The sequence below is a fragment of the Lithobates pipiens genome, unplaced genomic scaffold (genome assembly GCF_037356315.1).
Source record: "Lithobates pipiens isolate NorthernLeopardFrog02 unplaced genomic scaffold, aLitPip1_a1.2 Scaffold_27, whole genome shotgun sequence".
Lineage (NCBI taxonomy): Eukaryota > Metazoa > Chordata > Amphibia > Anura > Ranidae > Lithobates > Lithobates pipiens.
In genome coordinates, this window is record NW_027507788.1 from 87,957,436 (window position 1) to 87,984,407 (window position 26,972).

At 43.6% G+C, this 26,972-nt stretch overlaps 1 protein-coding gene across 1 annotated transcript in view; it reads right to left on the bottom strand.

The window, feature by feature from the left end:
- The window catches only part of PRR12 (proline rich 12), a 156,952-nt gene that overhangs the window by 29,439 nt on the left and 100,541 nt on the right, over positions 1-26,972 (bottom strand). The window contains exons 3-8 of the mRNA XM_077457187.1: positions 19,538-19,699; positions 13,016-16,632; positions 11,866-12,391; positions 10,117-10,433; positions 4,327-4,443; positions 864-997 (exon numbers count right to left, since the gene is read on the bottom strand). Coding sequence (XP_077313313.1) covers positions 864-997; positions 4,327-4,443; positions 10,117-10,433; positions 11,866-12,391; positions 13,016-16,632; positions 19,538-19,699 — 4,873 coding nt within the window. The remainder of the gene's footprint in view (positions 1-863; positions 998-4,326; positions 4,444-10,116; positions 10,434-11,865; positions 12,392-13,015; positions 16,633-19,537; positions 19,700-26,972) is intronic.

The following is a 26,972-nucleotide window of genomic DNA, read 5'->3' on the forward strand; positions in this document are numbered from 1 at the left end:
ACTAAAGTCCATAAGTTAGTCCATATAATATAATGTAAAATAAGTGATAGGATCGGTGTACCTAGGGCTGCCACCGGATTGAAATAGAAGCAAACATTCCAGCGAAGCTGAGAATGAGAAGGAAGAGAGGCGCCTCTAAGTGTAGAAATTTTAAAACTTTTAATACTAACAAACAAATGGCAACTCACATGAGTGAAGATAAAAGCAAGCACATGTGTGGATGAAACGTCCCAGGAGCAGGATGGGAAGTCAGGTGAAGGTTCCTCCACTTCTCAGCTGGTCTGGGGAAAGGTGTAGCAGGCACATCAATGTGGATATCCCAAGAGGATGGTGAACTGGCACAGGCCCTCGCTTTTGGCCCTGCAGGCATACAAACAGCCCTCGCTGTGCACCACAAGGGCCTCTGACAGTTCAACATCCTCTTGGGATAGCCATTTGTCTGTTACTATTAAAAGTTTTAAAATTTCTACACTTAGAGATGCCTCTCTTCCTTGTCAGGCCATGATTTTTCTGGAGTTAGTGTGCTGCTAAATGGAAGGGATAGTCTCAAGCTTTTTTCATTGTTTTAAATAGTTACATAGTAGGTAAGGTTGAATAAAGTCCATCCAGTTCACCCTATGTAGGTGTATGTGTATCAGCGTCTATAATTCTTTCCCATATCCCTGTATGTTGTGTTCTTTAAGATGCATGTCCAAGAGTCATACTCCCTGCTGCCACCACCAATTGTGGAAGAGAGTCCCACGTTCTTATTGCTCGACAGTGAAAACCCCCTGCGTAGTTTAAGGTCTTAGACCCTAAGCATTTGCAATGACACCAAATTTGGCATTTAGAGAAATACAGAGACCCTAACAGAAGTGCCATACCTCATGGTCTGAAGAGGACGATGCCATGGCTTTCTGGAACAAACTCTTACATAGTCCTTTTTGTTGACATTCTCAAGAAACTTGACATACAGACGCTGGTACCGGTTTTTGGCATCACCAAAGTATCCCAAATACTGAACAGAGAAAATAATTGTTTTCCATTAATAAATATTCTGCTTCACTGCACATATTTCCTAAATAGTACCATCCCTATACTATGGCATAGACTGTAAAAATAGATAGTGGACCTGTTGACATTACAATCTTCAAGGTAATACCTTCAGGAACAGGCAAAAATCATTGAATATCCTTGAGCAGATTTTGTGACTAATACAATAGAGTGCTGCGCGTCGTGTATATACACATATATACACACATAGTATCTCACAAAAGTGAGTACACCCTTCACATTTGTGTAAATATTTTATTGTATATTTTCATGTGACAACACTGAAAAAATGACACTTTGCTACAATGTAAAGTAGTGAGTATACAGCTTGTATAACAGTGTAAATTAGTCTTCTTTTCTTCAGCAAGCATTTTGCTGGCTTTCTTGTGCATCATCTGTAGAAGAGGCTTCCTTCTTGGATGACAGCCTTTCAGAGCAATTTGATGCAGTGTGCGGTGTATTGAGCACTGACAGGCTGACCCCCCACCCCTTCAACTAGTCTGCAGCAATGCTCATACGTCTATTTCCCAAAGACAACCTCTGGATATGACGCTGAGCATGTGCACTCAATTTCTTTGGTCGACCATGGCGAGGCCTATTCTGAGTAGAACCTCTCATTTTAAACCGCTGTATGGCCTTGGCCACCGTGCTGCAGCTCAGTTTCAGGGTATTGGCAATTTTCTTATAGCCTAGGTCATCTTTATGTAGAGCAACAATTCTTTTTTTCCTCAGCGAGTTCTTTGCCATGAGGGGTCATGGTGAACTTCCAGTGACCAGTATAAGAGAGTGAGAGCGATAACACCAAATTTAACACCACCTGCTCCCCATTCACGACACTAAAGAGTCACATGACACCAGGGAGGGAAAATGGCTAAGTGGCCCCAATTTGGACAGTTTGGCTTAAGGGTGCACTCACTTTTCTTGCTAGTGGTTTAGACATTAATGGCCGTTTGTTGAATTATTTTGAGGGGACAGCAAATTGACACCAAGCTGTACACTCACTACTTTACATTGTAGCAAAGTGTCATTTCTTCAGTGTTGTCACATGAGAAGATGTAATAAAATATTTACAAAAATGTGAGGGGTGTACTCACTTTTGTGAGATACTGTATATATACACATACATACATACATACATACATACATACATACATACATACATACACACACACCTTTATATATATTATAAAGTAAAACATGTAAAAACATATGTGATAAATTATCAACTCATTTAATGTGTTAAGTATCCAATAGAAGACCATAAAGTGAAACAAAAGTCCATCCAACATGTCCTTTATACTATAAATGATATAACCTAGAGCTGCACGATTCTGACCAAAATGAGAATCACGATTTTTTTGCTTAGAATAAAAAAAAGGATTACAATTCTCTCACGATTCTCACAACGTAAAATCTTTCACATTATACAAGAAAATGGGCTAACTTTACAGGTTAGTTGTTTTATTTTTTACATTTATTTAAAGCGGGAGTCCACCGGGACTCCGCGTTTTTTTTTTTTTTTTTTAAAAGCCAGCAGCTACAAATACTGCAGCTGCTGACTTTTAAATAGTGACACTTACCTGTCCAGCGCGCCCGCGATGTCGGCACCCGAAGCCGATCGCTCGCTCGTCTGTCAGGTCCTGCCGCTGCCATCTTGGGTATGGGAATCAGGAAATGGAGCCTTTCGGCTTCATTTCCCGGTTCCCTACTGCGCATGCGCGAGCCGCGCGGCGCAATCCGGACGGTCCCCGCTGCCTCTGGGAGCTGTGTGTTTCCCAGCAGGCAGCGGGGCACTTGCTGAAGGGGGCGGGCGCTTGCGGAAAGGGGCGTAACGTTCGCCCCTTTCCGCAGAGAGCTAGCCCGGAAGTGGGTGCAGTTACCTGGATTATCCAGGTAACTGCACCCCCTGCCCCCTGAAAGGTGCCGATTGTGGCGCCGGAGGGGGGGGGGGGATTCCGATGAGCGGAGGTCCATTTTAGGGTGGACCTCCGCTTTAATACATTTTTTTTAAAAAAATATTGCATTTGAAAGACCGCTACGCAAATACAGTGTGACATAAAATATTGCAACAACTACTATTTTATTCTCTAAGGCAGGGATATGCAATTAGCGGACCTCCAGCTGTTGCAAAACTACAAGTCCCATCATGCCTCTGCCTCTGGGTGTCATGCTTGAGGCTCTCAGAGTCTTGCTATGCCTAATGGGACTTGTAGTTTTGCAACAGCTGGAGGACCGCTAATTGCATATCCCTGCTCTAGGGTGTCTACTAAAAAAAATATATAGAATGTTTATAATAATAATATATATAATATTTGGGGGTTCCAAGTAATTTTCTAGCAAAAAAAAATAAAAAATTTTTTTAACTTGAAACCAACAAATGTCAGAAAAAGGTTTAGTGTTAAAGTGGTTAAACCTTTTTCACTTACACACACAGTCTATTCCATAGACAAATTGTTACAATGTTTATACTCAAGTTCAACTGATAAAAGAATGTTTTGATTCTTGGCAAACTGCCCAGTTTTTCTCTTCCTTTCTTTTGAAGGCTGTGGCTTCAGAAGAGCAGAGAGAATTCTTTGCATAGAAAGAATTGTGAAACACTTTAGTCAAGATCACGATAACAATTCTTGACGATTAATTGTGCAGCTCTAATATAACCAACAATAAATGTCTATTAAAAAAAATAAAGTGCATACATTTAGATTTGGATGAAGAAACACTTTATTTACAGTGATGGTAAACTATTACCTGTAAACAAATTTTACAAAAAAATTGGTCCCCTGGAAGTTAATGCCATAATGTGCTAGTAGGCATCACTTACAAGCACATTATGAAAAAATTATCTGTAAAACCTATTCCTCCAGCGGCACGCCGACAGGGATTCCATCTTCATCTGGTCTTCCTTCTGGATTCATGGACTCTGGCAGTTTCAATGGCCAAGCCACAATGATGTCACTTACGCACATGCGCGTGAAAGTCACAGTTGAGGGACAGCCCTCTTGAGAGCACAATAGCGATGCACCGATGATGTCACCTGCTGCTACACATCTGAATATTTCCTAAATGGTTCACATTTAGGAGATATTCACTGTACCTATAGATAAGCCTTATTAGTGGCTTACCTGTAGGTACAAGTTAAAAATGGAAGTTTAGTACCACTAAACTTCAGCTTTAACTTTTAGACTAGGTCTGCTTTAAAACAACTTTTTATCACACCCTATTGAATACAGGAGATGTTTTATTCTATTGCTTAGGTTACATCTTTGTTTCAAAATATAAACCTCCAGAGTTACTTACATTGCTGGTGGCACAAAACTGGCGCTGCCCATCTTTGATCTCTGGGGTGAATTTTTGCAGTAGTGCTTTTTGAACCCGCCAGATTGGAGGGGGCTCACGGCCTGTCTGCAAAGCAAGCTGTGGGGACAAGAGAAAAGTTGAAAATCATGGCTTCCTCACTAAGTTTACATACAAAGTAAATTGGATCATGCTTTGTTGGGCTTTTTCACCTTCTTCTGGATCAACTGTGGGTATAGGGTTGTATGATTTATTTTTTTTATTTTTTTTGATTGGTTTAACTAGATGGACTTTTTTCAACCTGACTAGCTGTGTAACTGTCTATGTAAAGTAATTAGTGGGTTGTCAGATATTCATTTTTATTGTTCAATACTCTTCATATCCATTCTGTCCTGTGAATGTCTACCATAAAGTCAGCATAAAAAAAAAAGACACAAACAGCACACTCTTGTAATGAAAAACGTATAAAGTGCCCTAATTCCCGTCGTATGGTCTATTTTTTTGTAACTGGTGAATTTTCAGACACGATCACCAGCAGAGTCTTGAGACATGACTCTACAATGAACAGAATTACTATGGCTTTACTAACTGTCAAAAATCCAACTCTGCCTCACAGTACCCAGTCCCCAATCTGCATTCACTCCAATGGAGAAATCATGCAGCTATAGCAGGGTAAGGCCATGGTAGCCTGGAACTGGAAATACAGTATTTTTTTCTACGTGTAGCCATGAGCATGGTGATAAGAGAGAACCCTGGGGATTTTACCATTCCTAATGTCCTGAATGACAACCAGTGTGTGATGTGAGATAATCACAGCAATACATACCCTTACAGAAAAGGCTTGATACTTGTACCAGAAGGAAAAAAGCGTTTATAGCCGATATACACACACCCCATAAGGTTTTATACAGCCAGTCCACTAGGTGAGCATGTTTTGGCTATATTTACATCTATAAAATGCAACTAGTGTGGTCCTAAAGTGGTTGAAAAGGCACAAGGTTTTTTATGTTAAAGTGGAAGTCCATGCAAAAACTAAAATCCCTGCATCTATAGCCACCACAGACCTAACACTAACCTCTCTATCCCTGTAAAGAAAAAATGAGTATACATAACTTTATGGAAGCCAAATGACCCGCTCCGACCAGATCCCACGCTGAGCTGTCAGCTGCGGCTTCACTTTAGAGGCGGGTGAAGATGAGACGGACGACAACGGAAGCCCCATAGTAACTCTATGGATGACGACCCTTCCCATTAATTTCACAGCCGTTGTCGGCAGTGACCTCTGCAGAGCTTTCCGCCGCTGGCGAGATCGGGTCGGATCGGCTTCGGAAAAGGTATTACAGGGATAGAGAGGTTAGTATTAGAATCCTGGTGGCTATAGATGCAGGGATTTTAGATTTTGCATGGACTTCCACTTTAATGTATTAAGATAAAAAGCCTTTTGTGTGCAGCAGCCCCCCTCAGCCGTTCTTATATATACCAAAGGTCTCTCTCTGTCCAGCGATGTCCACGAGTGTCTCAGCCATGCGAGATTTTCCTTCCTAAATGGCTGATACACAGCAGTGGCGCCATTGGCTCCCACTGCTGTCAATCAAAGTCAGCTAGCCAATCAGGGGAGAAAGGGGGCGGGTCAGGCTTCATGTGTGACTCAGCTCGGGTGCCCCCATAGCAAGCTGCTTGCGGTGGGGGCACTGAACAGGAGGGAGGGGCCAGGATCCACACCACCATTTTTCCTGGAGAGATTTTTACTGAAGTCCTGCTTCCTACAAGCAGATCTCCCACATGACTAGTGTTTTTTTTCTTTGCATTTCTACTTCTAGGACCAAAGCCTTAGTCTGGTATCAGACGGGACAGCTGGCATGGCAGCTGAGTTAAAGAGGAAGTAAACCTTGAAGGGTTTTACTTCCTTTTTTGTTCTCTGCAAAGTAAAATCATAATGCGCTAGCATGCATCGCATTCTAGCGCATTATGTGACACTTACCTTCAAACAAAGCCCATGCTGTCCCCGCTGGAGGTCACATCCATGTTTGCCCCTCTTCCTTCTGGGGCCCTAGACCCAACTCTGTGACTGGCCAGAGTAGTGCGACGTCACTCCAGTGCATGCTAGCGGGAGCCGCCAGTTTCGGCACTCGCTAGTGATGAAACCGCACAGAGGGCCGTTTCGTCACAGTGCATGTGCCGATTACATCATCGGTGCAGTACAAGGTAAATGGTGCACATTTAGGAGATATTTACTGTACCTATAGGTAAGCCTTATTATAGGCCTACCTATAGGTACAACTTGAAAATGCATGCTGTTTTTCTCCTTAAGGCCTGATTCACATCTATGCATTTTTAGTGCTTTTTGCATTTTGCAGATTTGCACCACAGAACGTATTCCATAGGAAACCATGTTAAATTGACTGTAGCGCAAATCTGCAAAATGCAAAAAGCACTAAAAATGCATAGGTCTGAATCAGGCCTAGTCGTTTGAACAGATGCGACAAATGCTCTCGTTGTACCATCTAATTTAATGCAATTCAATAGAGAACACAACAAACAAAAGATGGATTTTTAAAAGGTACAAAAGTACTTTAAAAGTTCATCTATTTGTTTGTTGTGTTCTCCATTAGGCTGGGTTTACACTGCTGCGGCTAGGAGACCCGGATGTGATTCGCACCACACTGCAGTGCAAATCACATCCGATATCTGTGCGATGCGAGTTCAGCCATACAGATAGTATGGCTGAATTCGCATCGCACCCGCTCCAAACTCGCACAGGACCCTTTTTTTGGTCCGCAGCAGAATCGGATTGCATGGGTGTTCACACCATGCGATCCGATTCCTGTCCGAGTTTGCAGATCGCACTGCGATATGCAAACTGATCTGGGGGTGTCATTAAGGTTTCACTGACACTCCCAGCAGTCCGCATAGGGCAGTGTGAACTGCCGGCGGGAGGCATGCGATGCGGGAACCCGCCGCGGATTCGCGGCGTTCCCGCATCGCTTCAGTGTGAACCCAGCCTTAGGCCTCATGTACACTGCAGCTGGTAGTCAGATTTTGAGGAGCATTTGGTGTTTTTTTTTTATTTTATTTTTTAGCAGCCCCTGAACTCTGCTCAATGTTATTTTATTGCTACATGTACACTCAGGTGTTTATAGCAGTTTAGAAACATTTGAGTTTAGAAGAATTTTTTTTAAAGCAAAAATTTGCGTTCAGAACGGCGTATTTGAAATGCCAAATGCTTGTAACAATGTGCAAACGCGGTAAGCCGCGTTTATAAGTGGTTTCAATGGGGAAGCATTTCTGACCATTAGCAATGGTAAAAACGGATTTCACCGAACCCTTGTATATTTTGAGTTAGATGGAGAGAGAGAGAGAGAGCGACACAGTTTTTTCCCTGCATTGTAGCTATTTGCGAGGGTGTACTGATCTGTAAAAACTGTTATCTGTCAAAAACCCTTCTAAATGTAAACGCGCATAAACGCGGCAAAATTGAATTTTTTTTTTTTTTTTTTTTAAACGCCGGTTACTAGCTGTCAAGTTCCAGCGTTCAGAAGAGGTTTTCAAACATCCTGTGTACATGAGGTCTTACAATCTGGATATGGTAATCCGTACTGTATCACCCAATTATAATTAATACAGTTTAATGGCAAATAATCTATGGAGTTAGTGATCTAACAATTTAAGTAGACCTACAGTATGGATTGGACATTACACCCTACTTCCATCATCAGCGCTCTGAACATTCTGTCTACTTAAAAAATGTAAACAGTGAGTGCAGGCATCTCTACATGACATGTAACAATTATTCAGGTTGTAAGGCCTCATGCACACGAGACGCAGGTGAAAACTCTGCTCAAAAAAAGCTGAAACGCGCATTTAGAAACGCGCGTTTTGCCGCGTTTAGACGCGTTCATAAAGATAACATCATGTAGACCCTCCCCAAGCTCTCAAAGCATGTTTTTTTAACTATTTCTGCTATTTTGATCAGAGTGAGCAGCAGCAGCAGCATAGAGAGCAGTTGTACACTTGCATTTGCCTCTCTTTCTGTGGTATATATTTTGAAATGGATCCCATCCCATATCTGTCCTTTATTTTTTTTTTTAATAATGTCTATTTATAGCAAATTATCCAATTTTTCTAAATATCTAAATTTTTCTTGTGGCAATTTTTAACATGTTTTCACTATTTCTAATATAAAACAATATTAAAATAGTTAATTATTTATTTTTTAATCTTAATATATGCTTTTATTCATTTTTTCTAGTTTCAAATTGTTTTATTTAAAAGCAAATCTATGTTAATTAGATTTTTTATAATTGTTTTAAATTTATTTGGCCAATTTTTTTATATATTTTTATCGTGAAATATGTACTGATTAATATATTTTAATTCTTTGCTGCTGTATATGGTAGTATAATATTTTTTAATGCCTTATTAAAATATCCAGAATCCTAACCCTAACCATTCATCCTAACCCTAACCCCAACCACTAACCCTAAGGGCCGGTTCACACAGGGGGCGACACGAGGCGACACGACTTGCTGTGCCGCGACCTGACAAGTCGCCCCCGTTCTGTACAATGGAACCGTTCTAAGAGGAGCGACTCGAGTCGCTCCGTCTTAGAAAAAAGGTTCCTGTACTACTTTTGGGCGACTTGCATTGACTTCTATACAGAAGTCATTTGCAAGTCGCCGCTGAGGTCGCGGCGAGGCAAGTCGTGTCGCCTCGCATCGCCCCCAGTGTGAACCGGCCCTAACCCTTAACACTAACAGCTAACACTATCCCTTACACTAACCCTAATCCAACCCTTAATCCTAAACAATAACCCTAACGGATAACCACTTACCATAACACCCAACCCTAATGACCAAATTACATTGCCGCAGATGGTCACAGTTGACTTTGAGGCCATGTATCTCTGATGCAGAAAAGTGCATGACATTTTGCAATCCGACTTTGGGGCCCCCTATCTCGGGGTCACTTGGTGATAGGATCCCAAATTTGGATATGTTGTAGTGCTAGATCCAAAGTGTCTGCATACCAAATTTGGGGTTCCTGACAATAAGTGGCCCCAAGATATGGGCCCCCAAAGTCGGGTCACAAAATGTCATTCTCAGATCATATTTCTGAGTTTTCAGGTCCAAAAAATTGGGTTCCTTTAAAAACGCATATGAACGCAAACGCGGGTGCCGCGTTTAGCCACGTTTTGCATCTGAAACGTGGAAATTTTTGCGTCTGAACCCACTTTTTTGCTTCTGGAAAAACGAGGTTAAACGCAACTGCATAAAAAACTGCAAAAAACGAGACTACGTGCATGGATACATAGGATAACATTGAATGAGTTCAGGGGCAGTTGAAAAAAGTGTCCAACTGCATCTGAACACGCGTTTCGTGTGCATGAGGCCTAACATGATACAAACAGTCCCTGATCTGACAGCTAGTGGGGATCTCTTCTCTCCCACCCAGTTAGCTCCACCCGCCCAGCCACGTCACTCATTCACAGTGTCCTGTGAAAGAAAAACTACAAGCTTTTGTGACAAGCCTTTGCGGCTGTTGGCTTGTAGTTTTTAATGAACTACCAAAGGTCTCCAGGGTACGAGCAAGCCGATACCCTAACAGATCTGCAGGAAATCTGCATGGCACCAGCAATCTGCTGATCGCTGATGCAATGCTTTATAGGCTCCTGCAACAAGCAATAATAAATGCACGTTTTCTTACCTGAAAAAAATGTGCCTTTATTACTTTTTTTTTTTTAAGTGAACGTATCCTTCATAGCAAAACAAAGGCCTTGCTGACAAAATTGCATACCTTTAAAGCTTGGATGTCTTCCACTCGAATGACAAACTCATCTCTCTCCCGGAAGATACCCTCCCCACTGCTCTCGACATCTTCATCGTCGGTCTCCCCGCAAATAGCAGCTGTCTCCTGTTTTTTGGCCAGATGTAGGGGTCTGGAATCTTCTGGTTCCTCCTGTTCAGGGGATGACTGGGAAGGGGGCTCTTCTGGTGGAGGAGGAGCAGGAGCCTCTTGAGGAGATGGTGGAGAGACTGCCACTGGTGGTTCCGGCTGTGATGAAGGCTCAGAAGGCACAGGGCTGGACACCTTCTCCTCAACTATGGCGGGTGCTTAAGATAAAAAAAAATCTATTGAGAAGACAGACACTTTGTGGTAAATTAATTATATATGTACTAGAAGGTATTGAATGCAGGAACACATAGCCTACCCTTTATGAAGGGTTAACGAATGTAATATTAAGTTATATGGTCAGAGACCGGTGTTAAAGCTTAACATTTTTTTAAGAACATTTACGTTCTTTCCTGAAGAAGCCATACGGCGAAACATGTAGAAAAACCCTGAATGTGACTACAGTAAACCATGGTCATTTATAGGATGCCTTGCACTCATCCGTGGCTAGGAGTATACTGCATGTATTGTTTTTATTGATGTAGTTTGTTTAATAAAATTTGTATATATATATATTTTTCTTTTATATTTTGTCGCTTTCTATGTTTTGCACCTTGAAAGTCCCATATCTCCTGTATGTTCTTACTTCAAATGTAATATTAACTAAGGCTGCGTACACACGGGCGGACTGTTCTTCCAACTTTGTCCGCTGAACAGTGTTTCAGCGGACAGTCCGCTCGTGTGTGGGCTTCAGCGGACAGTTTCAGCGGACAGTCTGACGAACAAAGTTTTTCGGAATTTCCGTAAGATTGTCCGCTGAAACTTGGTTTGAGCGGACAGTCCGCTCGTGTGTAGGCTTGTTCGGCAAACTAAGTCTCGCGCATGCTCAGAAAGAATTTACACGGCGAAGGTTGCATTGCAGTGTATCGGACGCCGAATTTCTCGTCCCATCGTACGTGCCGTTCACGTCATCACGCAAGTTTTCAGCGGACTGTTCGTTCGTCGTGTGTGGTCAAGTCCGTTCATGCTAATTTTGAACGGACTGTTTGTCAAACTGTTTGACGAACCTAGTTGGGCGGACAGTCCGCCCGTGTGTACGCGGCCTTACAAACACTAAAGTTACCTGTATTGATAAACTTCTTGTACTTCAATTTACAGCCTTTTGAAAAAAAAAAAAAGAAGGGTACTTAATGCACCCGGAATTATCCAATTATGAATCAGCACTAACTTAAGGAAATATTGTTTTTTATATATATATATATGTATAGAATAAAAAAAGTACAACATCTGTAATTTTTTAAAATGCCTAATAATTAAACAAGAAGCAGACAGAATTAAATGCTAATCTGGATTAAACAGTGATGTCAATCTGAAACCAAAACTCTTGCTGATAGAGGAAAAGAGCAGGATGATGACCTCATCAGTGTGCTGCTGCTTTCACTACTAAATTAAAGAATAGATCAATTACCTAACCACGGTTTATTGCTTTAACCACAAAATAGAGAGAATGGTGGGATAAGGCACCCAGCTACACTGCATATGGGAGTGAGTGAATATCAAGAATAGCTAACCAGAACTACAAATCATTTGCCACCAAAACAGCTCAGATGGGTAATGGAAAAGTAACTTGTTTTTTTTAAGATATGTACTAACCTGCACTTTCTGGCTCCTTGCGGTCAGTGGGATCATACAGGGCAGATATAGCTGAAGAGATGCTTTTCTGCAAATCCTGGTTTTTGCTGACAGAGTCCTCCTCATCTGAAGAAAAGGAAGGCAATGTCTCCAAATTTCTTTTCAGTTCATCATCCAGCCTTTTGCAGGGGCTGGTACAACTCATAACTAGGCTATCATTCTCCGTAGAGTCCAAGGTTCCAGAAAGCATCTGGGACGCCATCCCAAAAGAAGCCTGTGAGGCCTGCTGGGCAGACGGTGGTCTGTTCTTCGATGGGCTGGTGTTGGCTGTAGGTAGTTGCTGCCTTTTGCCCGACTTCAGGAAGTCTAAAAAAGAGGCCATGAAGCCTGACTTTATTTCTGGTTGCTTTTCCTCTACTTCTTTGATCTTCTGTTTGATCTTCTCCCGAGTCTGGCTGTTGTCCAAAGTGTTCTCCTGGGGAGGAGGGAGCATCTCTGCTTGATCCATCTGCAAAGCGTCATTCCCTTTTGGCACTTGCAGCTTGATCTGACCAAGGAGATAAAATGTACACATTGAGTGTTCTAGATCCTTTGGAAACTATGCCCAGCTTGTACTTAAAATTATAAATAAACAACACAAAACTATTTAGTGAACTAATTTTTAAGATACCTATTTTTACCTAATGGGTTTAAAGTGGGTTTTCCAGAAAAATAGAAAACACCTATCTAAATCAGGTCCCTCTCTGTAATAACCTACAGGTTAACATAACTCCCTTACTCTCCATGTTCTCCTGGAGTTTGGCCATTAAATTAGAGTGGTTCCCAAAGATAAGCATAATAGTTTAGGGTCCTGTCAGATTTAATCAGGATGTAGTGCTGCAGTTACCAAGAAAACCTGACATTTGCATTAAGAATGGAGTCCTTCATGATACTCGGTGATGAGCAAATCCCAGGGGCCAGAGAGCTAATGTGCAGGAAAATTACCTAGTTAATGATCCTTGGATTTTTTAAATGTATTTATGACTCAAGTAGACTATTTTTTTAAATTTGCCCATCCCTAAAAACCACTTATAAAAAAGGACCTAAAACAAACTTTTTACTTTTTTTCTGGAACTCCATTTAAACTACTCTTCTTTCACCCTTCTGTTTTGTGAAATAACATTACAGGTACCTTTAGTGGTTTCAGTGGCTCCATTGGCATGCTCGCTCTTCCCTCATCTGTCAGTCTCCTTCCTCTCCCCCTACCTCTTCCTCTGGGCCTTCTAATACCATCATGCCCCAGCACATGTGGTTCTACGAGAGGCCTGATCCTTGGTCTTCCCCTGGGTCTTGGAGGACCTTCTCTTTTCGGTTTAGTGGGTTTCCGGCCTCGTCTCTTTGGACCATCCATGTTATTTGGTGGACAAAAGTCAATATCTCCCATAGGACTAATGTTAGGACGAGTACGGCAGCTAGAAATAAGATCGGGGAGAAGATCGGGTAGTCTACGGCTATTTAATCTAATATCTGCAGGTACATCCTCCTTGTCTTCATCATCTTCAAACTCGTACTCTTGGGCATAGTTTTTCTTGGGAGGCTGGAAAGATGGTTCCCTTTTTTTCAGCAGGTGGAACGATGAGGTCTTGAGCAGTTTTTTAGGTTTGGAAGAGCAAAAGATGGGTGATGTCAGGCCAGGTTTCACTTCTGAAGACTGCTGGCTATGACCAGATTGAATTAGACCTAACTGTTCTGTGTTGACAGTTGATGGTAGCTCATGTTTGACAGATACAGAATCAAGCCCCAAGTGAACATTCTGTTGATTGTCATTACTTTCGGAGGTGCAGTAACCTGAATAGCCTTGGCTAGACTGCATCATCTCATAACTGTTTTTCATGGCCTCATTCCTGTCCATGCTCTGAGAACCATCATCAGCACAACTTGCTTTGGGAAACTCATCATTCCCACAAGGAGGTGGACAGAACATATCTTCCATTCCTGGAAAAAAGCTTCGCTCTTCATCTTGCAAAAGAGAGTCAGGAAAGCAAATAGATGTCAAAGGAACAAACCTCTGCTTTGAACCTTGAGGACTTGGACTATCAAACTGGTCCTTGGGCTCCATCTGAGCTTGTGGCACCTGTTGGGAGGACTCTGCATCTAATCGCAGGGGATCTCCTGCATCAGACAAGAGGTGCGACTGATTTTGCACAGGTCCAGCCTGGCCCAAATGTGTCTCCAAGTTCAAGTCAGGTTCCAGAAAGTCCTGGATTTCTTGGGGTCGTGATAATGCTTGCATGGCATCGTTCTGGGAATGCACCTCCATGCCTTCAGATTGGAGTGATGCCTGCATTCTTTCTGGCTGCATCTCTGCTTGCATGCGCTCTGACTGAAGTTGTGCCTGTAGCTGAGGAGATTGCTGGGAATCCATCAGCTGTGCCTCTATTGACTGAGAACGAGAGTGTACCTCCATAGATTGTGAGCGTACATGAGCTTGCATTTGCTGGGACTGTAAGTGGGCCTCCAAAGCCTGAGACTGCAGTTGCATCTGTAGCTGTGGAGATTGTGCTTCAGATTGGATCCTTTGTGGTTCCATAAGGTGAACATCCATGGGAGTCTGTACTTTTCTCTGGTGTGCCTGCAACTGACTCTGGGTATGGGTGAGAACTGACTGCAAGAGCTGTGGTTGCTGAGTGGTTGGCTGGTGGGTAAGAGAAAGTGGCAGATCCGGGGAGGTATCCATCATCATTGGTGTGCCTTGCTGGCTTTGAAGCATGCTGTGAGTCTCCATTGACTGACTTTCAGCAACCATTCTGTGAGCCTGCGAGGCATGCTCGGGAGTCTTTTGCAGGTTTGAATGAGCAGAGTACATGTCTTTACTTGAGGTGTCCATGTGTGGTAAATGGTCTACTGACTTTTTCATGTCCTGAGTGTATGAATCCATGGGACCAGTCTGGTGACTATAATGCACAACAGAAGTTCCCAAAGACTCTGGAGTCGACCTTGTGTTGGCGTATTCTTTATGGCGATCAGCTTTTTTCTTGTCTTTTAAGCTCTGAAGAGACAACTCTAAACCTTGGTTGTCCAAGTTGGAATTAGTCCTTATAACACTTTGCAGGTGATACCTCTCCTCGGTTTTGCTCATTTCATAGGCCATTGATTTACTAGACCTTTCCTCACACTCAGCTAGGCTTTCAGAGGAGACTCGAGGTGGACTTTGTGACTGTAATAGGTGTTGAATAAGAAAGTCTTCATCGTCTGTCCTTTCGGTGGAAAGAAGATCAGAATCAGATTTTGGTTTGCTGTAGGATGGTGTTCTATCTAAGGTGGACTGGGAATTTTGATAACTTTGTGAATGGGAAGCCTGCATGAAAGATGGTGAAAGTACTGAAGTCAAATACTTCTGAGACTGACCAGGAGAAGCTACACTTTGAGAGCGACTTGACGAAGGAGACTGGAGAGGTCGGATTATTTGAGAGGGACTTGAATCTGATAAATTTTGGCCATGGCTAGAATAACCAATAGATTGAGCGTGACTGGACATAGCTGGTGAATGGCCAGTGCTGTAACTTAGGGAAGGACTAGCAGTTGGTAAGCCTTGTGAATGAGCAGGAACATAACTAGGTGCCTGGCTGGCAGAAACATGAGACTCATTTTGTACACTGTAATTTGGAATCTGGCCTACTGATGACAACCCCTGCAAATGCTCTGGTGAGTAGGTTTGATTCTGGCTCACGCAAGTCTGCAACCCTTGAGACTGACTAGTCGTAAAGCTTTGGGATTTGCTTCCGCTGGTCAAATCTTGGGCTTGGCTAGATGTAAAGCCCTGTGACTGAGTAACAGCTGAAAGGTTCTGTGACTGAGATACAGAATAGCTTTGTGACTGGGACATGGATAAAAGATTCTGTGGCTGTCCAGGGGAGTAAGCTTGAGACTGGCTAGCAATAACAGAGCTGGGCTTTGGAGTGGAGGAGGAGTAGTTGTGTGTCTGTCCAGTGGTGGCAATGCTTTGGCACTTTGGAGTGGCAGTGGATCGAGGAGTCTGCCTAGATGCTGAGTAGCTTTTGGACTTGTTGGAAGAGGAAGATGTTGAATAACCTGGTGACTGTATTATTGGTCTGTAGCTTTGAGACTGTTCCTGGCGTGCTTGTGAGTTTTTCTGCGAACCCTCGCTGCTGACAGGTGACTGGTCCCCTAATGGGCTGCATGACAAGCTTGAGCGGTGCTGCATTTGCTGGTAACTGCCACCACAGCTAAGATAGTGCTGCAGGGAGTGGGCAGCAGCTGCGGCTGAGGGAAGCTGGGACTGTGCACTGGAGGGCCGCTGGTAGTGCTTAATAACGCTATCTTGTCTAGGCATTGCTCTTTCAATTGAAGAAGCTGGGGAGCTTGAGAATACAGAGGCATTGTAGAGCTGGGATGTTTGTTCCGAAGGTCCGAGAGAAGAGGACAGGAGGTTGAACTGGGAAGGAAGGTGCCGTGAAGCCGATTCCTGGGCACTACGATAGGCAGAACTCTGAGATGATAATCCAGTGCCCAATACCGTGCTGCCAAGCCGATCAAAACTAAGGGAAGATGGAACAGAGGACTGTGATGACTTTATATGTAGAAGTGGATCATGAGGAGAGAGGAGTCCATTAGAAGTAGGGCTGAAGGTGGCGTCTTGAAGAGTTAATGAGGATGTTACAGGGAAGCTTCTACCACTAAATGATGCTGGGTGTTGGTAAGCTGAAAGGGCAGAGGATGATGGAAATGTACCGGATCCTGGAATGGCTCCAGATATAAAGAGTTCTGCAGGAGCAGGGGTATGCATGGCTAGAAAAAAAAATAGAAAAACAAACTGAATCAATATCGTAGAAAAGTAACAAATGCATTAGCATATAGTCTCTCAAATCTATGACTGCAAGGGAAATGCAACTACTAACTTGCAGCAAAAAAATAAATAAAATAAAATACATTTATGCTAAAATAGCTCAAACTATACATCCCTACACCTGCACAAGAAGATGACATTTTCTACACGGCATTTAGACATCATATAAAGTGTCCCATGGCGACGTCAAACGTATGACGTAACGAGCTGGATGGGACCAGACGTGACGTCACCACGCTCCTCAGCCGCTCGATATTCTATTTATGGCCATTGCGGCAGTATTTATGCAACAACACGCTCGTTTTTATCATCGATCACTGGAGTGCATCTTTTATACTCAATAAACCACCTTTTATATAGTATCACGATATGATTGTTTATATTTTAATGCATATGCACCGGGTATGAGGTTGTGATTTGAAACATGCCAGGACCGCCAGCACCTCTATGGATACACCTGGGAAAGGTTTTCCCCACTGCGCTGTTGGCTTTCTTTTCCATTAGTTTGGAAGCCACCATGATTCTGGTAAGCTGCCACCTTTTGCATTGAAGGTGTTTTACACAGAGGATCTGGGGAAGCTGGCTCTTATGCACAGAATCATCTGTTCTAGCCCTCACCAGTAGGATTTTGTTCTGTTGGGACACTGGAATTTATTATTATTATTTTTTTTTTTTCGTTCTTTCATGGATTTTGGTTTCTTTGAATGCTTTATGGACTTCCGTTTTCTGATGAACTTACTATTATACTCCTTTTTGTTTTGTTTTTTTAAATTTATCACATTTACCAAGGTTTGTCAAATTTTTGAGATCATGCTATAGATGTTGATTGAGTGATGCACTATATGTATATTAATTGTCATTGGTTGTTTATCTATTGACCTATGCTAGCAGATGTCTTTATCATTCACTATTCTTGATTATTTATTTACTTTTTAAGCACATTTAGCGCGGATATTCCTTTTTATGTTCTGTATATAAAGAATATAGTCAGCTTTCCATAAAAAAAAAAGAAGACTATGCATACAGTGCTTGTTCAAATCAAATTGTTTAAATTGATCAAATGTTGAACATAAAATTTCAGTCTAATGTATTCAGTAACATGAACTTTGAAAAGTAGAACAACTAACCATAAGCCCATGCACAGCAACACAAAACATGCATTTGCTTGTCCCTTTGCACATGAACCCTTCAAAGGCAATTTCAACTAAACTTTTTAAGTTTTGGTTACAGTGGGATAGGATTAGGTTTTGATTGCCATCGGTGTTCCTATCCCTACAGCCTTTCACATCCTAGTAAAGTGACAGGGTGCCTGCCAGTGGCGTCGCTAGGGGGTGGCTTTTGGAATATAGCCCCGAGTCTCTGGAGGGGTCCCCAAGGGGAGGGGAGGCTCTCTGGGGACCCTGATGTAAGGGGGAGGAGCAGTCTGGGGACCCTGATGTAAGGGGAGGCTCTCTGGAGACCCTAATGCAAGGGAAAGGCTCTCTGGGGACTCTGATGTAAAGGGGGGCTCTCTGGGGACCCTGATGTAAGGGGGGGCTCTCTGGGGACCCTGATGTAAGGGGGGGCTCTCTGGGGACCCTGATGTAAGGGGGGGCTCTCTGGGGACCCTGATGTAAGGGGGGGCTCTCTGGGGACCCTGATGTAAGGGGGGGCTCTCTGGGGACCCTGATGTAAGGGGGGGCTCTCTGGGGACCCTGATGTAAGGGGGGGCTCTCTGGGGACCCTGATGTAAGGGGGGGCTCTCTGGGGACCCTGATGTAAGGGGGGGCTCTCTGGGGACCCCGATGCAAGGGGGGGCTCTCTGGGGACCCCGATGCAAGGGGGGGCTCTCTGGGGACCCCGATGCAAGGGGGGGCTCTCTGGGGACCCCGATGCAAGGGGGGGCTCTCTGGGGACCCCGATGCAAGGGGGGCTCTCTGGAGGGGATACACACACACACGTATATTACTGTATATAAATGTGTATGCCTGACCAAGCGTATGACTTTCTTTACTACACTGCTATGGGTTCTAGTCCCAGATCTTTTGTAAACCTAGCAATGCCCCTGGTGCGTGGCAATAGGAAGGAAGTGATGGAAAATCCCTTTAACTATCAAGGGCGCAGCTGGCAAGAAAAACATTTTATTTTTGTTTTATGAAAAAAAGAAAAAAAGTTAGAACCTCAGTCAAGTTTACTTTGTCTGTGCCTTCCTGCCCCAGTGAAAACTCCTGCCTTTGTCTTTTTTAATGGTGTCACTGGGATAGAAAGTGAGGAGGGAATTTCCACAATATGGACATAAATAAAACTCTGACCGAGATTCTCACCCTCCCACTGCTTTCATTGATTGTTCCATTAATTCAGAAATAGCACACATTCCTTCCAATTTAAAATGATGAAAATGATGGTGGGTTCAGCAATTTAAAGATTCAACCATTCAATTTTCTAGATTTCATTTTCATCCTTAAAGTGGAAGTAACAAACATTACCAGTATAAGGTTTACTATATATTATAGACCTTGGTTTAGAGCAGGTACACCCTGCCCCAGTGACAACTCTTCCCATTGTCTTTTGTGGTGGTGTCACTGGGATGGAAAGTGGGGGGGGGGGGGAGATCTCCCCAATATGGACATAAATAAAACCCTGACCGAGATTTTCATCCTTCCATTGTATTGAAATAAAATTTTGGTTAGAAAATCGGCGTTAATAACATAAATTGGTTGAAAACTGTTGACTCTCACTGTCACAGGCTTAATATATATTATAGGCCTTTGCTTAGACCAGGTACATCCTTAACACTTCTTTTTTAAAACATTTGTTACAATAATTAAAAAAATAAAACATTTTTAGGACTGTAACTGTAGACTATACCTGTCTGCCATGAGGGTGTGCGGAACTGAGAGAGAAGGGAGGAGGCAGAGGGTCCAGGTTGGGGACCTCGAGATTCGAGGGCAGAGATTAGATTCATCACAGATGCATCTGGAGTGGCACTGCTGGCATGATGGAGGCCAGTCTCAAATAACCCCGACAATCCTAAAGAAAGGACAAGGTTGAACTTAATAAAATTGAATTATTTCATCACATCTGAAAAAGAAAATACAAGCAGCAAGAAGAAAAAAACATGGTACATACATAAAGTCTACATTGTACTATACACATTCATTAAAAAATAAGCCATAAAGAAAATAAAAAATATCTTATTGCAACCCCAATGAATATTCATCTAAGTGCACTTTGTGTCACCGAGCTTTACCGCAATGAAAAGAAGCTGCCAGCTCAAGATCCTGTAGAATCCGACACTTCGAGTAGTGTCAGAATCCAGGTCCCCCACTGTGCTCAATGGTTCAATCCCTACATTACTACAGTGTCCTGTAGCAATGCAAAGAATAGCAGACGAAACCAAAGTGTGAAGCAGACGACCATGAAATTGATACTCCCAGAAGTGCTGGATTCTGCAGAATCTTCAGCTGCCAGCTTTATTTCATGAATATAGAAATCTAAGACATGCGCAACAGAACAAGTAAGTATTCAAATCTTTGCAGAGAGCCCTTTATGGTATTGTTTATTTTTATTTATTTTATAAAGTTGCTTTAACCACTTCAGCCCCAGAAGATTTGGCTGCTCAATGACCAGGCCATTTTTGTGATACGACACTGCGCTGCTTAAACTGACAATTGCACGGTCGTGTGGTACTGTACCCAAAAAATATTGATGTCCTTTTTTTCCCCCACAAATAGAGCTTTCTTTTGGTGGCATTTGATCACCTCTGCGTTTTTTATTTTTTGAGCTATAAACAAAAGAAGAGCAACAATTTAAAAAAAAAACACAATGGGGGTTATTTACAAAAGGCAAATCCACTTTGCACTGAAAGTGCACTTGGAAGTGCAGTCACTCTAAATCTAAGGGGTAGATCTGAAATGAGTGAAGGCTCTGCTGATTTTATCATCCAATCATGATGTGGCTGTGGCTGTGGCTGTGGGCACACGCTGCAGGAGTGCGCCTCCTACAGCGTCTTAAAAGGGCCAACCTACAGTTATGGCGGTTCGCCCAGGGGAGCGAACCTGCTGCAGTATACCTGCGGCGGCCAGTTGGGAAATGGTTAAAGTGATTGTAGGGACTTAGGGACCAAAGAAGAGCAGGATTGGGGCTGTTCTGTGCAAAACCATTACACAGAACAGGCAAGTATGACATGTTTGTTATTTTATAAAAAAAAAATTCCTTTACAATCATTTTAAGTTACACTTAACCAGTATTTGAGGGCACAGACTTCTATTTATACATATGTTTTCCTACAACAAAGTAAAAATTCAAGACATTAAATTCATTACTCCATACGGTGTTGTCAGGTAACCTGATAAAGTGTTAACAGATCCCAGATGGAACCCAGTGAAGTGCACGGAGATAAATTCACTGCAAACTACAGAAAAGCGCTGGGCTGTGATGCAATGCACCATTCCTCACTCTCAAATCTCTGTCAAGCATGAAAAGGCTGCTTAATATACAGCACCAAAGCAAGCTTTCCTAAACATATCAATGCAACACTTCCTCACAGGCAAGATTAGTTGCATTCAAATCACCTGTCGATGTGTAAAACATTGGAAGTCCCAACAAAGGAGATATACCCCCAGGGTCCAATCTCAGCACATCCCCAAAGCCCTGATATACACAGTACCTCACAAGAGTGAGCACATCCCTCACATTTTTAGAAATATTTTATTATATCTTTTCATGCGACAACACTGAAGAAATGACACGTTGCTACAATATAAAGCAGTGAGTGTACAGCTTGTATAATAACAGTGTAAATTTGCTGTCCCCTCAAAATAACTCGCAGCCATTAATGTCTAAACCACTAGCAACAAAAGTGAGTGCACCCCCTAAGTAAAAATGTTCAAATTGGGCTCAAAGTGTCAATATTTTGTGTGGCCACCAATATTTTCCAGCACTGCCTTAAACCTCTTGGGCATGGAGTTCACCAGAGCTTCACAGGTTGCCACTGGAGTCCTTTTCCATTCCTCCATGATGACATCACAGAGCTGGTGGATGTTAGAGACCTTGCGCTCGTTCCGTTTGAGGATGCCCCACAGATGCCAGTCCATCACCTTTACTTTCAGCTTCTTTAGCAAGGCAGTGGTCCTCTTGGAGGTGTGTTTGGGGTCGTTATGTTGGAATACCTAGTCTACGGGGGGGTGGGATCATGGTCTGCTTCAGTATGTCACAGTACATGTTGGCATTCATGGTTCCCAATGAACTGTAGCTCCCCAGTGCCAGCAGCACTCATGCAGCCCCAGACCATGACACTTCCATCACCGTGCTTGACCGTAGGCAAGACACACTTGTCTTTGTACTCCTCACCTGGTTGCTGCCACACATGCTTGACACCATCTGAACCAAATAAGTTTATCTTGGTCTCATCAGACCACAGGACATGGTTCCAGTAAGCCAAGTCCTTAGTCTGCTTGTCTTCAGCAAACTTTGCGGCCTTTCTTGTGCATCATCTTTAGAAGAGGCTTCCTTCTGGGACGACAGCCATGCAGACCAATTTGATGTAGTGTGCGGCGTATGGTCTGGCCATTGACAGGCTGATCCCCCACCCCTTCAACCTCTGCAGCAATGCTGGCAGCACTCATGTCTATTTGCCAAAGACAACCTCTGGATACGACGCTGAGCACGTGCACTCAACTTCTTTGGTCGACCATGGCAAGGTCAACCAAACCTGTGGAACCTGTGCTGCTAAACCGCTGTATGATCTTGGCCACCATGCTGAAGCTCAGTTTCAGGGCCTTGGCAATCTTCTTATAGGCTAGGCAATCTTTACGTAGAGCAACAATGATTTTTTTTTTCAGATCCTCAAAGAGTTCTTTACCATGAGGTGCCGCATTGAACTTCCAGTGACCAGTATGAGAGAGAGCGATAACGCCAAATTTAACACACCTGCTCCCCATTCGCACCTGAGACCTTGTAACACTAACAAGTCACACGACACCAGGTAGGGTACAATGGCTAATTGGGCCCAATTTGGACATTTTCACTTAGGGGTTTACTCACTTTTGTTGCCAGCAGTTTAGACATTAATGGCTGTGTGCTGAGTTATTTTGAGGGGACAGAAAATGTCTGTACACTCACTACTTTACATTGTAGCAAAGTGTCATTTCTTCAGTGTTGTCACATGAAAAAGATAGAATAAAATATTTACAAAAATGTGGGGGGGTGTACTCACTTTTGTAAGATACTGTAAATCTTCTCTCTGTGCAAAGCAATGAGTTACCTGCCCCATTCCAAATTTTACATATAGTGTATGGCACTCACAGGTCTTGAAACGTTAATCGAATCCTAAACTTTTGATGTTTGGATGAGACGCAGCTTGAGCATGCAGATGAGCTGTATCTTGTTGAAATGTTGATAATTTAAAGTGGAAGAAAAGCCTAAAGCCAGCCATACATTGATTGCAATTCATCTCTTCAGAGGGAAACTACCAAATTTCAATCTATGGGCAGGCTGGTTGTACTTTTGTCGAACTATTAGTTGATTTCAATACAGGTTGATTTCAGTACAGTGTCAGTTTTTTTTTTTTATACGATCAACAGCAGTGACCACTGTATTCTGACAGCAGGGAAACCTCCCACTGTCGGAATACAACAGGGCAGCGGGAGTCGTTCCCCCATCAATACTGACTGTGTTGATGGGGTGGAAATGTGCGTTTTTCTTTCCTTCAACCCATGAATTATTATTATTATACAGGATTTATATAATTTGGCCTTACATTATACAATTTTCTCATTGAATTTCCTGTAGTTTTACCTTCAACTATGTAGTGCAAGGACCTGCCCAATTTCACACAAATTGAAAGTGTTCAGGTTAAACTTCATATTATATAGTTTTGGTAAATTTAAAGGAAAATTGCATAATGTATGGCAAGCCTTATGAAGAGCGAGGGCCACAATAAGTGGATGATAGGTCTGTGTCCACTCTGCATATATAAAGTGGATATGGGCACAGCCCATTCTACTCTATGGGACCTCTGATCCGATCAGGTGGGAGGGGACAGATCCCCTTCAGTTTTTTCTGGGGGATTGAATTGGAGGTAGGTGGGTGTAAACGTTAACATCTGCGGCTCCATATAGGTGAATAGAGGGTTCGATTGGGTCAGACTGATTATGTGAAAGGGGCCTAAGGCTGCTTTCACGCTGATGTGCTGCAGTTTACCCACATGTCGGGTGCAGAACAGTGCACCCGGGGCTTTCCTGCGGGTTAGCTGCACTTTGTCCTAGCCTTCTATTATAGCCTGCAGGTGTGATGCACTTTCTGAAAGCACACCAAACCCCCAGGTAATAGCAGAAGTCTATGGCTCAGTGCAGGTAACCCGCAGGTGCACATCAGTTTGAAAGGAGCCCAGTAACCACTGCAGAACAGATATGCCCATATATACACTGTAATTTTAGTAATAAACCTTTAATAACAGTCTTCCATTTAGGGATCGCTGGCTGTTGCTGTCCGAGGCAAAGTGCAATTGTTATCACTCCGCCTGTGACAGGAGCCAGCGCTATACAGGAAGCAATGGCCTATGCGGCTCTGCTGCGCAACTGCTTGCTTCCTCTACCACTGGCTTCATTCACAACACATGCTCTGGGATGGATGGTCAGTACTTGTAGCTGCTGACTTTAAAAAAATATATAATAATAATTTGCCCTAATCTAGGCTTACCTGTAGGTTAAAGTGGTCTGTAAGAGTTTACAACCATTTTAAGGAAGAACTTCAGCCTTTCATCCCCAAAACAGATGCATTGTGCATATAAATGAATCACAACCCAGCTGTCAATTTGTGTGCAACTTACCTCCTTTAGCTGTGTACAGCAGGTTTCTGTGGCTGTGATGTCACTCCTACTCCTGGCTGAATTTCAAAGTTCTTGGACTTCCCATTTCCAGTCCTAATACTACATGTCTCATGATCCTTTGACCTCTCTCTAGCTTCAGGGAAGGCTATGGGAGTCACTTGTACCAGTTCTGGGAGCTTTGGGGTAATTCCTAGAGTTACTGTGGGTGTGGAAAGGTGAAAATGTGTCATTCCTGTCTTGCAGCATGCCAAAGAATAATGGCTTATTGCAAGACTACAGAGGAAGGGCTATGGGAGGTGTTTCCTTTACATGCAAATCAATGACTTCACAGAAAGCAGGGCTCTGGGAGGGCGGGACCCGAGGGCAGCGATTCTCCCTGTTCACACTGGTCGGCATATTTAACTGGGCAAAACTGAAGTCTAATTGTAATCCATTCAATTCTGCCCAGCAGCAGCACAACTAGCTTTTAGAACAGGCTGTGTATGAAGGGGTTTCTTTCTGTAGGTGTGACTGGGCGGTACTGAATGCTAATTAGTATGTGTTCCCACCCACCATCAGAACTGGTGGGAAGGAAGTTACATAATTTACAGAGTCTGAAAAACTACAAAGGGGAGTGTTAGGGGTCTTTAAGACGGGACGGATCCGTGATGATCCGCCCCGTGAACATCCCCTTGCTCAGAGGGGGATCCCTCCGTCAATCCCCACTGAGCAGGAAGATGACAGGTCTGTCTCTGCACACTGTGCAAGGACCGAACTGTCAGAGTGTCGCTCTCCCCTATAGGAGATCGGATGACAACGGACCGCAGAGTCCATCATCACCCGATCCGATGACGGTTGGAAAAGTAGGTTTTTCCTCCATCACACTTTTTCGGATTGGAGCGGGTCGGATGTCAGCGGACATGTCACCGCTGACATCCAACGCTCCATAGAGGCCTATGGAGCATCCATTCAGGTCCGCCTAAAAAACTGACAGGCGGACCTGAATGGATCAATCGTGTGAAAGAGGCCTTACAGACTCTGGCTGCTGCAGGAAGTGGCTTTGGAAGGGACCGAGTCTATCAGAAATATATACAGAGTATCACATGACAAAAAACACAACTAAACCCACAATATCAGGGCACCTGCAGACAATAATAGAGCAACATGGTACAGAGGAATCACCTAAGCTATCTGAGCGGAAGGTTTCCTCTCCCTCCCTGCAATCTTCTGGGACATGTCACAGATCCCAGAAGATTGCCGGACCGTTCAGTGCACACCCGGCTGTGAAGCCGCAAGCTGTCCCAGCATGGTGCCAACGGCGGATCCAGAGTCAAGTCTCGGGAGGGGCACTGACAAAATTCTTGCTCTTTTTCTGTTTATATTGCAAAAAATTAAAAACGCAGAGATTATCAAATGCCACCAAAAGAAAGCTCTATTTGTGGGGAAAAAAAGGACATAAATTTTATTTTCGGTACAGCGTTGCACAACCATGCAATTATCAGCCAGTCAAAGTAACGCAGCGCAGTATCACAAGAAATAATCATACATAATGGCACACATGTATTTTGCGATTTGTCACATGACATTCATAATGTGCATGGATGGATGGCGGCAGCAGGGATTTGGGGGGCGGTTGCCACAATACATGGGCTGCTACATTTGTATTGTTGCCCCACACAGCAGATCAGGGGGTCTGTGACTAGTAACCTGTGGCTGACCATGTTGCTGCTTCCAGAAAAGGGTCATCACCTTGCTCAGCTGCAGTGTCTTACCAGCAGGGAAAGGGGAAATAATTCTTCCCTCTCAGGCTCCCTCCAACTCGTACTCACCGCCTCATGATCCCTTCTCATCTCCCTCGATGTCCTTTGCAGCCTCCTGGTGTTCTCTCCCTCCCCCTGTGCATGCTGCGGGCTGCAATCAATTCTTAGGCGATCACCATTTTTCCACTGGTACTTGGGACTACATATCCCATGATCCTCTCCTGCTTGGACACCTCCCTCTCATTGGCTCTGGCCAGGGCCAATGAGCAAAGGAAGAGAGCAGACGAAAGGCAGTGTCTGTGTGAAGAGGAAAGGGAGGGGGAGGAAATCCCCCTGCAGCTGAAGGTTATATCCCTTCACCTAGCCTGTCAGTATCAGCGCCGCTGCTCTGTGGATCCTGTGGCAGCGACAGTTGGTAGTATGTCCGCATGGGGGCCAGACATGGATTATAAAGCTGCCACCTGATTGGGTTGTACTCAGCCAATTGTGGAACTGCACATGTGATGTTCACCACTGGCAGCACACTAGCACATCAGCCTTTTTCTGGGGAATCAGAGCGTTGACTATCCTCTCCCTGGCTGCCTGACCTGTTCTCCAGCAGCTCCTCCTCCGTCACGTTGGCTCAGTCTGAGAGTGAGACTCCCTCCCACGTGACTCACTCAGACTGACGTCACTCGTTGCTAGAAGCCAGGCGGCCCAGGCGTTAGCAACGAGTGCAGGAGAGAGGCTCCAC